We start from the raw sequence: 14,522 nt of genomic DNA, 5'->3' as shown, positions 1-14,522 counted from the left end.
AAGCGTGCGCCTGTGTCATAAGTAAAGGGCCGGCTGGCTAGACCGTTAAAGGGTGCTGTAACCCCCGAAAGTACACTCCAGTCCAAACCAAAAAAAAAATTATTTTCTGTGTTTGTGAATTGTGTGCGCAGTAGCCGCACGTGCATCAACAAAGTAGTGCCAAGCGTGTGCCTGTGTCATAAGTAAAGGGCCGGCTGGCTTGACCGTTAAAGGGTTCTGTAACCCCCAAAGTACACTCCAAACCAAAAAAATATATATTTTCTGTGTTTGTGACTTGTGTGCACTGTGGCTGCACGTGCATCAACAAAGGAGCAGCGCCAAGCGTGCGCCTGTGTCCCATAAGTAAAGAGCCGGCTGGCTCATTTCTTAAAGGGTGGTGTAACCCACAAAGTGCACTACTCTCCAGCAAAAATAAAAAAATATTTTCTGTGTTTGTGTGCGCTTTAGCCGCACGTATATATATCAATATAACATAAATGGAGGACCAAACTTTCTCCGATAAAAATAAAATAGGGAAAGATCAAGAACCACTTCCTCCTAGTGCTGTTGCTGCTGCTGGGAGTTGTTCATCATCCCAGAGAGGAAGTAGGAACATCACTACTTTTACTAAACAATTGACCCTCCAACAGTCCCTAGCGATGAGGATGAAGTACGACAGCAGTCATCCTGAAGCAAAACGTATAACTGAGGCCTTGACTGCTATGTTGGTGTTAGACGTGCGTCCGGTATCCGACATTAGTGCAGTGGGATTTAGACAATTGATGGAGGTAGTGTGTCCTCGGTTCCAAATCCCGTCTAGATTCCACCTGCATCCTCAAAGCAGCAGCGACAAGCGTGCGTCTGTCTGTTAAAGGGTGGTGACACCCTCAAAGTGTGCTACACAAACAATTAAAATTTTGTTCTTTTTTCTGTCTTTGTGAATTGTGTGGGCTGTAGCCGCACCTGCATCCTTAAAGCAGCAGCGACAAGCGTGCGTCTGTCTGTTAAAGGGTGGTGACACCCTCAAAGTGTGCTACACAAACAATAAAAATATTCTTCTTCTTTTTTCTGTCTTTGTGAATTGTGTGGGCTGTAGCCACACTTGCATCCTCAAAGCAGCAGCGACAAGCGTGCGTCTGTCTGTTAAAGGATTACATCGGTGACAGCATCCAAGTAGGCATGTCAGACAGTCCGTACCTGTACTGGCAGGAAAAAGAAGCAATTTGGAGGTCCCTGTACAAACTGGCTCTATTTTACCTGAGTTGCCCCCCCTCCAGTGTGTACTCCGAAAGAGTGTTTAGTGCAGCCGGGAACCTTGTCAGCGAAAGGCGTAGGAGGTTGCTTCCACAAAATGTGGAGAAGATGATGTTCATAAAATGAATTATCAACTCTTCCAGGGAGACCAGCCTCCAGAACGTACAGAGGGACCTGTGGTTCCAGCAGGGACGAATTAATACTCTGTGAGGATGAGGATGTACACACTGAAGAGGGTGAGGAATCGGTGGATGAGGAGGATGAGGATGACATCTTGCCTCCATAGAGCCAGTTTGTGCAGGGACAGATAAATTGCCAGCTTGTTTTGTGGGGGCCCAAACGAACCAATCATTTCAGCCACAGTTGTGTGGCAGACCCTGGCGCTGAAATGATTGGTTTGTTAAAGTGTGCATGTCCTGTTTATACAACATAAGGGTGGGTGGGAGGGCCCAAGGACAATTCCATCTTGCACCTCTTTTTTTTCTTTGCATTATGTACAGTTTGGGGCCTAGTTTTTCAATGCCATCCTGTCTGCCACTGCAGTTTCACGCCTAGATGGGTCACGTGTTTGTGCCGCCCACTCGTGTCACTTAGCATAGTCATCCAGCTACCTCGGTGCAACCTTTTGGACATAAAAACACTATTGTGAGGTGTGAGGTATTCAGAATAGACTGGAAATGAGTGGAAATTAAGGTTATTGAGGTTAATAATAGCATAGGAGCAGAAAATCCTACAAATTCTGTGATTTTAGCTGTTTTTATGCTTTTTTTCAAAAAAATACAGATCCAAAACACAAAACCCAGAACCCAAAACACGGAAGGGTGGTTTTGGCAAAACCAATCCAGATCCAAAACACGAAGAAAGATCCAGATCCAAAACCAAAACACAAAACACGAAAAGTGGCCGGTGCACACCCCTAATATATATATATATATATATATATACTGGAATTTGCTGTGGTGGAAGAGTCTTCCTTATGGAGATGCACATACATATGTTCTTCCAACCAATGGAGATGTAATAACACTGCTGCTGGAAGATAATGTGTTATTGGGATTGGTATTTCTGCATTTCTTTGTGAAGAAAGATGGCTCTTCCATTCCAGCACATTCGGGATACACTAGTTACACACTGATAAACAGTGTATCCATCCATAGACATAATCGATACAGTGAAGTGTATTTGCAAATTATACTAGATGGGTCTATTTAATATAGTTCATGGAAAAATCATGGAAATATGTAATTATTTAATTGTCTATTCAAATCTGTTGTTTTCTATACAATGTTTTTTAAATAAAAATATAATCATATAAAAGAAAAAAGAAATCTGTTAAAAAATTAGATGTATTTTCTAAGGCTTTACAAGCAATTTTATGTTAAAGCAGACTTGTTTCAAATACTATATTTTGCCCCTATTTCTGCAGCGGTTGCGTTGATTACAGACTGTAATAAGGATCATACCTAGGGTCGGGCTGGCCATCTGGCAGTTCTGGCAAATGCCAGAAGGGATGATGGCCTCATGGGCCGGTCCAGCAAGAGCCCTGGCTGACTGACAACAAGACCTGACTCAGGGGGATTTGCTTGGGAGCAAAGTTTCTGAATGATGTGGCTGTGTCATGACATCATATCATACAACCGCGGACTGGCACGAGTAGCCGCCGTTGTCAGGCATGCATGGGGAGGAGGTTTCTGAGTATCCAGAACCCCCCCTGCCACACTACACATTAACAAACTCAAGCTCATACTACCTGGTGGCGGTGTGATTATTTTAGCAGCCAATGAGAGTCAGACAGACTCTCATTGGCTGTGGCATCCACGGAGGCAAGTTGCCAGTCTAACACTGTAAAATAACACCACCATGCTACTGTACCTGTAATGTTGATCTAGGGCCAGATGTACTAAGCTCTGAAAAGTGATAAAGTGGATAGTGATAAACCACCAGCCAATCAGCTTCCAACTGTCATTTTTCAAACACAGCCTGTGATTTGACAGTTGGAAGCTGAGTGGCTGAAAGTTTATCACTCTCCACTTTATCACTTTTCAGAGCTTAGTACATCTTCCCCTAGTCAGAGTAGAGACGGGATGTCCACCAGCTCCCGGACCTGATGCTGCATGCACTGTGAGAGCCCAGTGGCAACTAAAAAGCAATAATTGAAGAAAGATGTATAAGATAATATTAGCCTGCATTCCTCCCTGAACACCACAGGCCATGCTGGCAAGGTATTAGTCTGAGGTTGCATTAGGCATACTGTAAATATTGTGCCATGTTAAGTGCCCTGGTGCGATGAGCTGATAATGGGACAGATTACATTGAGGAAGGTGATTACTAACCAGAATACTCTTGAGGGTGACAATACTATTGAGGGTCACAATTTACATAAGAGTTGTAAAATGGAAAAATAGAAGAAAATATATACAAAATGATCATATAGTGAATTTTTTTGGGGGGTGGCAAACTTTTTCCTTATTTCTTCATATTTTTATTTTTAATATGTAAATTTTAGCACAGCTGTATTATCATATAAAAATTAATGAACATGTCAGGTGTTTGAGAACATTAAAAAAAGCTGTGAAACATTGAAATCTTAGGTGAGACTAGGGGACTATTGTGGATCAAAGCGCAATTCTCTCTGTACTGACCATTGTTCTATATTTTGTACTTTTTAAGGTGATACTTTCTTGGTGTAGATCTGTGCAGGATATTATTCTACAGTGATAGCACGGGTAAAATTGCTAGTAAACACATATATATATAGTATTATCTTACTCAATTTAAAACGGTTGGGAATGGGATGCCAGTGCTTGGGATCCCAACTGTCAGACTCCCAATGACGACATCCTGACAGGGGTAGCATACCTACACTTATTGTTCGGTATGCTAACCCTCTCCCTACCCTAACCCTCCCTTCCCAGTCCCTAACTTCTCCCCTACTGCCTAACCCTAACCTCTCGCTCCCCACACCCTAAACCTAACCCTCTCCACTTAGTGCCTAACCCTACCCCTCCCCTAACCCCCTGATATTTGCTTTGTGATGCCGGCGGTCGGTATTCTGGAGCCAGGATCGTGCTGTCGGGATTTCGGTGCCATTATATAAACTTTTGGCTTTTCGTGTGACGGGATACTGACTACATCCCATATAAAATACAAAACCACGCATGTTTTGTATTTAACATTATTGCCCCTGTAAATCCATTGGTCAAAACTGCCAAATGCTTTGAAAAGCACCACATAGTAATGTACCCATGGGCGTAACTACCATAGTTCGAAGGGGTGCAGCTCCTATGGGGCCCAGGGGTTAAGGGGGTCCAACTTTCTTGTCAAAGTTACATGTGTTATATCCATTTTTCCCCATTGGGTGATACATAGGGGCCCTTACAAACTTTTGCTATGGAGCCTTCATATACCTAGTTACACCCCTGAATGTACCCCCTATAAAAAAAAAAGACAATGCTATTCAGGTGTTACTGAAAAGAGTTTTGTGATAATTCTAATTTAAAGTGTCACTGACACTGCTTGTCGGGGGGAAGTGTGTGTGATAAAAACACCCAGTGCTCAGTGTGCCTCATCTATCACAGTCAGACACGTAACACTTGAACTATTTACTCCTGTGTAGCAATCTTAGTAATTCCAGCTATGTGTAAACTGGTTTTAATTGTTAGTTTAGATCACTACAGTTAAGCAGATCTATGTAGATTACATTTAGTTAGAATTCAAGTTCCCTGCACGGCATGCTAAGCATTGTGTATTTCAAATACAGGGTGGACAGGTGGGGGGGTGGTTAAAGTTGATATTGAAGGCTACACATATGTTACACTATTACTGATAGCTCATATAGTTCTGTGTCTGATTATGCATTCCTCCCAACTGACCCGATATTGGCTGTCCCAGCATCCCAATAATGGGCCACTCTCAGAGCATGTGGTGAATAGATGCCGAGCACATGTGCTCGGCATCTATTCATAGGAGAGAGGGACTCTGGGGCCCAGCAGCTCCTGGAGCCATGGGCATGCCCCAATGTAACAAAAACGCAGACATGGCTCACATTTCCTGCAAGGCCACGCCCCTTAGCAGTGAGACCACACCCCCTAAGTTTGGAGGCGCGCCAAGTGTTCACCCTTTTGCTAGACTAACGTTGGGAGGTATGGATTATGGTAAAGGAGATTTGGTGTTCAAATCCCTTGCTTGGAGCATTGTGTATTTTAATATAGTGGGATTAAGAAAAGTGATGGTTATCTTTACCATGGTGCAAATGGCATATGTGGTCTAGAGTTTGAAAACACTGTACGATGAGCGCGATGTGTGTATTTTTCATAAAGAGAATTATGTACACTTGTATGTTCTAATATTAATTATATTAGTAAGAGCATAGACTAAGAAGGAGAAGGAGCCATATGCTGATGCTGAGGTGGGCCTGTGTGGGTTAAATGCCAGGGCCTGTTTTTAGTCCCAGTCCGGCCCTGATCATACCTGTGTTTGTAGACATATAGGATGAAACCAGCAATGATGAGAGCTATAAAAGGAATAAGAATAGCAGCTGCCACAGAGCTTCTGTTTGATAAGAAGTGTCCTATGGTGTCAGGAGTCAGGACTATTTCTAAAATCTCCTGTCTGTGAGAGTTGTACCAGCATGATTCACGGGTCTTTTTAGAGGGGGCGGAGCCAAATGATGGGAGGGGAGGGGCTTAATCGCTGGCCGCAGTAGGCGGCTCCGTTAAAAGAAAAAAAAATGGTTCATCAGGGGGATCGTGTATGGAGCCCTCTATGTGTGGGGGCACCAGGATGACCACCCGTCACCCTGTCTATAATCCGGCCCCGCCTAAAGTAGAATTACGTACTTCTGCAGGGATGGTACAAGTAGAGTGATGCGTTCCAAGAAACAGGACGGATCTGAAATCATGTGTCAAGGAAATGAGGGGTAAGGTCCTGATGATGTATTTCTGGCTAAACAAACCGGAAATGGCAGGACTTATTACAACCGCCTTGAAACACTAATAAGGTTTCTTCCAAGGTATAAGAAGTTTTAATGTTGGATTATTAATTCATTGGAGTGCAATTTTAGTACTTGAAAGGTATATTAAGGATAAACTGCAGACTGAAATTATATGACTGGATGGTTAATTGTGAAGGTCACTCCCCGAACGTATCCACCAATAGATGACCAGTAAGGAGATAAATAAAACCTTGTATTAAATAGCCCATTACACTTAGAAATAGGCTTCAAGGAGCTTAAATGTGTTGGTAGGAAGCAGACGGAGGACAGGTCACCCATAATATATGGACATCTATGGTGGACTTCCATTCTCAGGAGATACCTGTTTTTTTGTCATGAGCTGTAGTTGGTGTACCATTTACACCTATGTGGTACGCTACACAATATTCAGGTGCTTTTTTAATCTTTTATCCACTTTTATAAGTAATAAACTTAGGGCCTGATTCAGACCCACTCGCAAGTGGGTCGATGGTCTCCGACTACGCATGCGCCTCCTCCGGCATGCGTATGCGCGAGACCCGTACTGTGACAGCAGCTCCGTCACAATGAGCCTCGCTACAAGATGGGGTGGCTGTCGATGTTGATTGACAACTTGCCCTGTTTTGTAGGCGGGGAGGGGGAGTGGCATCCCTTAGGAATGCCTGGCGTTTGTGGGAGGCCCTACTGACATCACTCGTGATGTCAGTAGTGGACTTCCTGCTCTATTAGAGCAGGAAGTCCACTCGGGCTTGCGAGAGCTGAGATCCTACCACAGGGTCTCCTCGCAAGCCCGATGGTCGTGATAATCACGAGCATCGCCAGACCGCTCTCAAAAGCTGTGGGGGGTCACTCACAGCTTAGCGAATGGCCTGGAGGCCGAAAAAAATAAATAAATCCCTGCCCTGATTCAGAGTGTGCACTCACAAACAGCGAGCCGCTCTGAATCAGGCCCTTAGTTTCACTATTGAGATTTCTTGTTTCCCTTCACATATGTTCTTGGTGGATGTTTCATCACTACGGGAAGACCGAAAAAAATCAGAAAGTAACCGTATTGAAGAGGAGATGCTTTTGTGGATGATGGGCTGGTGATATTAGATTGGCCATTACAGAAGGACTTTACAATTTTAGACATTAAATTCTACAGATTAGACCTATAGTGGGTCTATTATACAGTGATATATTATTTTACATGGATTGAAAGATTTATTAAGTAAACAGTAAGAGTGTGAATTTATACCCTCAGAAAGGTAGCACATAACCATTGTTTTTCTATAAAAAATAATTATTTAACTAGCTTATTTGGGCCAATAATGACACGTCATTTTTGAGTTAAAAATGTAAAAGGTGGTGGAAAGTAGTAGGGTGGCAACATAAATCATGGGGCCCTGTACACTGATGTCTCCTGGGGGGCCCCCATGAAACCCCCCTACCCCAACACTACCTCCCTCTGAATAAAATTCCTGAACCCCCACACCGCAAGATGTATTTATTAGATAGACTCTCATAGATTGCAGGTTGATGGATCTTACTGTTTTTTTTTAATACTGTGCCCTATTGCTTTGATTTGACACATCTTGACAGAGACATAAGTATGGGTGAGTCTATCAAATAATTATACCTTAGAATTTGGTGAGTGTCCACAATGCTGGGATTTATGTATATGAATAAATAGGGTTGGGTAGGGGATACCGGCGCTCAAATCTCGGCTGTCAGAATCCTGATGTTGGCATCCCAAAAGGGCAGCATACCGACACTTGTTTGTTATGCTAACCCTCAGAGCCGGTCCTAGGCATAGGCATTCTAAGCAAATGCCTAGGGGGACTGAAATGCCTTGGGGCATTCCAGGGCTCTGCTGCTGCCTCTCCCCCAACCTTCCGTCATGCTGCCCTCACCCCCTTTGTGACGCTGCCTCACCCCCTCCCATTGCTGCTGCGATCGGAGATCACCTCCAATCAGGCAGTACAGTAGTCAGCCAGTCAGCTGACTCACTGACTGACTGTGAGCCAGGTCAGAATGAGCTTCTGCACAGAAGCTCATTCTGGCTATTGGCTACAGTAGGAGACAAGATGCCGCTGGAGGGCATGCTGCGCATGCCCAACTGCGGCCACTCCTCCCATGGGCCTTTGCGGAGCAGAGCCGTGAGAGACCTCAAGGCTCTGCTTCCAGACCAGCCGCCGGCCCGCCATCCGCATTGCCCAGCGCACCGCCCTTGGACCAGGCGTCAAGAGAAGCAGCATTACCTGTATGAAAAAGTAAGTGTAACCTGCCGAGGCAGGCACTGTGGGCAGAGAGGGTGGCTGAGCTGTGTTATGTATATATATATATATATATATATATATATAGATAGATATCCACAAAAAACCAACGATATCATAGATATGTGCATATATATATATATATATATATATATACATATCAAATGCAGTAATTGCAGCACTCTGGTCGTGACACACTGCTTGTCGGGGGGAAGTGTGTGTGATAAAAACACCCAGTGCTCAGTGTGCCTCATCTATCACAGTCAGACACTTAACACTTGAACTATTTACTCCTGTGTAGCAATCTTAGTAATTCCAGCTATGTGTAAACTGGTTTTAATTGTTAGTTTAGATCACTACAGTTAAGCAGATCTATGTAGATTACATTTAGTTAGAATTCAAGTTCCCTGCACGTCATGCTAAGCATTGTGTATTTGAAATACAGGGTGGACAGGTGTGGGGGTGGTTAAAGTTGTTATTGAAAAGCTACACATATGTTACACTATTACTGATAGCTCGTAAGTTCAGTGTCTGATCATGCATTCCTCCCAACTGACCCGATATTGGCTGTCCCTGCATCCCAATAATGGGCCGCTCTCAGAGCATGTGGTGAATAGATGCTGGGATTCTGGGGCCCAGCAGCTCCTGGAGCAATGGGCATGTCCCTACATTACACAAACGCAGACATGGCTCACATTTCCTGCAAGGCTACGCCCCTTAGCTGTGAGACCACACCCTCTAAGTTTGGAGGCATGCCAAGTGTTCACCCTTTTGCTAGACTAACGTTGGGAGGTATGGATTATGTAAAAAGGAGGTTTGGTGTTCAAATCTCTTGCTTGGAGCGTTGTGTATTTTAATATAGTGGGATTAAGAAAAGTGATGGTTATCTTTACCATGGTGCAAATGGCATATGTGGTCTAGAGTTTGAAACCACTGCACAATGGGCGTGATGTGTATATTTTTCATAGAGAGAATTATGTACACTTGTATGTTCTAATATTAATTATATTAGGTTGAGCATAGACTAAGAAGGAAAAGGAGCCATATGCTGAGGTGGGCCTGTGTGGGTTAAATGCCAGGGCCTATTTTTAGTCCCAGTCCAGCCCTAATCATACCTGTGTTTGTAGACATATAGGATGAAACCAGCAATGATGAGAGCTATAAAAGGATGGGAAGTGTCCTATGGTGTCAGGAGTCAGGACTATTTTCTAAAAATCTCCTGTCTGTGAGAGTTGTACCAGCACGATTCACAGGTTTTTTTAAGAGGGGGCGGAGCCAAATGATGGGAGTGGCGGAGCTTAATAGCTGGAACGTGGTAGGCGGCTCTGTTAAAAGAAAAAAAAATGGTTCATTAGGGGGATCGTGTATGGAGCCCTCTATGTGTGGGGGCACCAGGATGACCACCCGTCACCCTGTCTATAATCCGGCCCCGCCTAAAGTAGAATTACGTACTTCTGCAGGGATGGTACAAGTAGAGTGATGCGTTCCAAGAAACAGGACGGATCTGAAATCATGTGTCAAGGAAATGAGGGGTAAGGTCCTGATGATGTATTTCTGGCTAAACAAACCGGAAATGGCAGGACTTATTACAACCGCCTTGAAACACTAATAAGGTTTCTTCCAAGGTATAAGAAGTTTTAATGTTGGATTATTAATTCATTGGAGTGCAATTTTAGTATTTGAAAGGTATATTAAGGATAAACTGTGCAGACTGGAATTATATGACTGGATGATTAATTGTGAAGGTCACTCCCCGAACGTATCCACCAATAGATGACCAGTAAGGGGATAAATAAAACCTTGTATTAAATAGCCCATTACACTTAGAAATAGGCTCTAAGGAGCTGAAATGCGTTGGTAGGAAGCAGTAGGAAGACAGGTCACCCTTTTATATATAAACTTGTGGTGCGTACACATTACACACGGTCAGATTAGTTTTCAGATTTGAAGGATAACGATTTTAAAAATCGTTCAATGATTCATATCTGAAAGAAAAATCTGACATGTGGGCAACAATGAACGATGAACGATGCGCGTTCCCGTTTGTCAGATAACGAGATCTGACATCTAATGTGTTTGCAGTCAGATTTGTCAGATTTCGTTCATCGTTCATCATTTATCATTCAAATTGTTCAAATCATTCACATTAAACGATTTCAACGATGACAGATTTAGTCTAGGTAGCCACTCCCCGGCTTCCATTTTCTGAAAGACGCGCCGCTGAGACCAGAGAATTAGGAGTTGCAGCTCAGCAGGCACCTGACACTTCCCTAAAGGTAAGTTGTTTTTTTTTTCAGCCGCCAGGTCCAAATGGGCCTAAGGGGGGGGCACCAGTGGGGGCCCATAAAAAAAATGCACATCATTTGAGTCGGGGCAACCAGCAGGGGGGTAGGCACCAGCTTGGGCCCATTTTAAAAAAAAACACATCATTTGAGTTTGCGCTAACCACCAGGGGCGGTGGCACCAGTGGGGGCCCATTAATAAAAAATGCACATCATTTGAGTTGGGGCAACCAGCTGGGGGGGGCACCAGCGGGGGCCCATTAATAAAAAAATGCACATCATTTGAATTGGGGCAACCAGCGGGTGGGGGATCACCAGCGGGGGCCCGTTTAAAAAAAAAACACACTATTTAAGTTGGGGCAACCGGCAGGGGGGGGGTGGTACCAGCGGGGGCCATTAATTAAAAAATGCACATCATTTGAGTTGGGGCAACCAGCAGGGGGTGGCACCAGCGGGGGCCCATTAAATAAAAAATGCACATCATTTGAGTCGGGGCAACCAGTGCGGGGGGGGGGGGCACCAGTGGGGGCCCTTTAAATAAAAAATGCACATCATTTCAGTTGGGGCAACCAGCAGGGGGGGACACCAGCGTGGGCCCATTTAAAAAAAAACACATAATTTCAGTTGGAGCAACCAGCTGGGGGGGGCACCAGCAGAGGCCTTTAAAAAAAAAACCATCTGATGTCTTTGGACTACCAGCGGGGGGGGGCACCATGGGGGGGGAGACACCAGCGGTGGACATTAAAAAAAATGGCCACTTGATGTGTTGGGGCCACCAGTGGGGTTCTCACCAGCAGGGGGGGTCACACCTCTGGGGGGCATAAAAAATTAAATGGCCATCTGTTGAGTTGGGGCCACCAGCAGGGTAGGGGGGAGAGAGGTGGTGGGTAGCAAACATGAAACGGGCATGTGGTGTTTGGGCCACCAGCATTGGGGGGGGGATATATGGTGAACAACAAACACCTAGCATGTGTTGCAAACCTGCCATATTTTAGTATGGCTAGTTAGGTTTTCTATCACATGCCAGGTTTTCTATAACTAGCCAGGTTTTCTGTTACAAGCCAGGTTTACTATAACATTACAGATTTTCTATCACATGCCAGGTTTTCTATCACATGCAGGTTTTCTAGAACTAGCCAGGTTTTCTATTACAAGCCAGGTTTACTATAACAAGCCAGGTTTACTATTACATGCCACGTTCTCTATAAAATGCCAAGTTTTCTATCACATGCCAGGTATTCTATAACTATCCAGGTTTTCTATTAGAAGCCAGGTTTACTATAACATGACAGGTTTTCTATCACATGCCAGGTTTTCTCTGTCATGTTATTAGTAAACCTGGATAATTATAGAAAACCTGGATAATTATAGAAAACCTGGCATGTGATACAAAACCTGGCATATTATAGAGAACGTGGCATGTGATAGAAAACCTGTCATGTTATAGAAAACCTGGCATGTGATAGTAAACCTGGCTTGTTATAGAAAACCTGGCATGTGATAGTAAGCCTGGCTTGTTATAGAAAACCTGGCATGTGATAGTAAGCCTGGCTTGTTAGAGAAAACCTGGCTTGTTATAGTAAACCTGGCTTGTTAGAGAAAACCTGGAATGTTATGGAAAACCAACTTTATGGTGCTATGACATGCTGTTTTTCGTCAGTCTATTAGCTCACTGGATGAGGACGTGGAGGATGATCGTCCTGTGGAAGTACCGGAGACTCAGGAGTCTGTAAGTACATTTACCATTTTCTAAAAAACTTTTTTTTAGAGGAAATTTAGAGTTTACACATGGGATGTAGTCATGTAGTCACCAGTTGAAATGTAGATCATTGCTTTCTGAATTTTTTTCTTCCTGCAGGGGAGTAATGATTGGCCTTTTTTTAAAAATGTATTAGATAATTAACATTTGTTTCTCTCCTAGTTTCTTCCGACGGAGGAAGTGGATCCTTGCCATCCGACCAGTGAGCTATTGGAACTTGAGGAGAGCACCGTCGAGGCACTGCCATCACCACCTTCCCAGCCAGCCGCCAAGAAGCGGAGGTCAGCAGGCAAGGCATCTCAAGCCTCAAGTTCCAGACTGGTTCAGGCAGATACATTTTTAAGACATGTGGAGGAGGTTGTTCACACAAATTTGGATGATTTAACCGTTTTTGTTCTCAACATGGGCAATGAATTGAGGAAAATGAAGCCCAGAACCCAGAATCTTTGCAGAAGGCTTATGTATGAAGTTGTCTGTCATGGTATGGAGGATAAGGTGGACGAAACCATGAAGTTAACCCCATACATACCCGTGCAAAGTGCTTCCACGGATCACAGAACATGTCACCACCATGCGCCGAAATCCCCAAATTCCTCCTCAACAATATTATCCATGTTCTGCATCGGGAACCCCTACATCACCAACCAACCTCCATGGGCCTTTCTTGAATGGCATTCACTCAGCTTTGGGGAGTGCATTATCCACCCTTGCCCATGATGATTTATTTGAGACCTAATTTTTTTAGACTCGGTTTTTGCTAGCATGCTTTTAAAAATATTTTTTGCCCGATTTCTCATTCTCTTTCATCAGGATGTGGATCACTTGTTAATAGTCTCATAAAGTTGGACTTTCTTCACCTCATTTTTGCCCTTGATTTTTGAATGTTTGGCATTCCATATTTCGTTGTGACTTCTGCAGCCACTGTTCGGTAATCTGTTGTATCTTCTGCTTTACCCATTTATGTGTGCATTTGTGTATGGGCCCTGCAATACTTCTTCAGAAGCTGATGATGCCTTGTTGCTCCGATCTGAGTATTCTTTATTTTGAAGACACTCATTGGCTTGGCACAACCCAGAAGATCCTGTCCAGTATTCCCCTGGTATTTCAAAACCAAAATTTATATAAAAAATTCTAAAAATTTCAACAATGGGTGTCTGTGTTTATTTTTAACATATTTTCTAAAAATGTTTTTTGTAAACTTTTATTTAAAATGTCAAATTTTGCCAAAAATAAGGTGAACCAGATCTCACAAAACAGAGCATAGAGGTAAAAAAGGAAACTACACAGAGGAGCAGATGTTTTAATAGCATAAGGGTTTGTACCAAAAACCAAACTTATACCCTAAAACATACCTAATTTTTCAATTAAAGGTACACTATCTATAACTAAATATTAAGTGCTCTATTTATAAAGCAGTGAAACGTGTGGAGATGTGAACCAGTTGAGAAGTTTCCCAAAGCAACCAATCAGCTTTGAAGTAGCATTTATCAAATGCAGTCTATAAAATAATAGGTAGTAGCTGCTTGGTTGCTATGGGCAACTTCTCCACTGGTCCACTTCTTCACACTTTTCACTGCTTTATAAATATACCCCTAGTGTTTGTTTGGCACAAGGTGTTTTTCATCTGTTATCAGCTTTATGTTTAGCTATACCTTCACCGTTAAAAACACCCTGTGAAAAATTGAGATTTGTTATGGACCATTGCAAACAGGACATTTGTGTGTACTAGAACACCAAAACACAAAGTAGGTGCAAGTGAGGAGTACAGAGGAAGATGGGCCCAGGAACACACCTCTCTCAAGACCTACCCAGCTTCAATAACTGCATGGTGCACATCTACTGTACATTTAACACAACTGATGTGGAACCCACACACAGCGGTATTGGATGATACTGTCACCAGTGATTGGCTGCTCTGTGCACGCTGCAGCAGCCAATCACTGTTGACAGTATCATCCCTGCTGCTTTGCCATGCACCTATTAAACTGCGTTGTTTTTTGGGTTCTCTGCAGCATGGTGAC

The 14,522-nt window shown here is 43.5% G+C and overlaps 1 protein-coding gene across 1 annotated transcript in view; it reads left to right on the top strand.

Moving 5' to 3' along the window:
• LOC148517430 (uncharacterized) overlaps nt 1-13,605 on the top strand; it is a 61,803-nt gene extending 48,198 nt beyond the window's left edge. Inside the window, exons 3-4 of the mRNA XM_088478714.1 lie at nt 12,403-12,471; nt 12,664-13,605. Coding sequence (XP_088334840.1) covers nt 12,403-12,471; nt 12,664-13,218 — 624 coding nt within the window. The 3' untranslated portion in view covers nt 13,219-13,605. The remainder of the gene's footprint in view (nt 1-12,402; nt 12,472-12,663) is intronic.
• The last annotated feature ends 917 nt before the right edge of the window (nt 13,606-14,522 follow it).

The sequence above is a fragment of the Taudactylus pleione genome, unplaced genomic scaffold (assembly GCF_031769625.1).
Source record: "Taudactylus pleione unplaced genomic scaffold, aTauple2 ptg000217l, whole genome shotgun sequence".
NCBI classification, from domain to species: Eukaryota; Metazoa; Chordata; class Amphibia; order Anura; family Myobatrachidae; genus Taudactylus; species Taudactylus pleione.
Note: the sequence above shows the minus strand (reverse complement) of the source record. Positions and strands in the feature narration are given on the sequence as shown.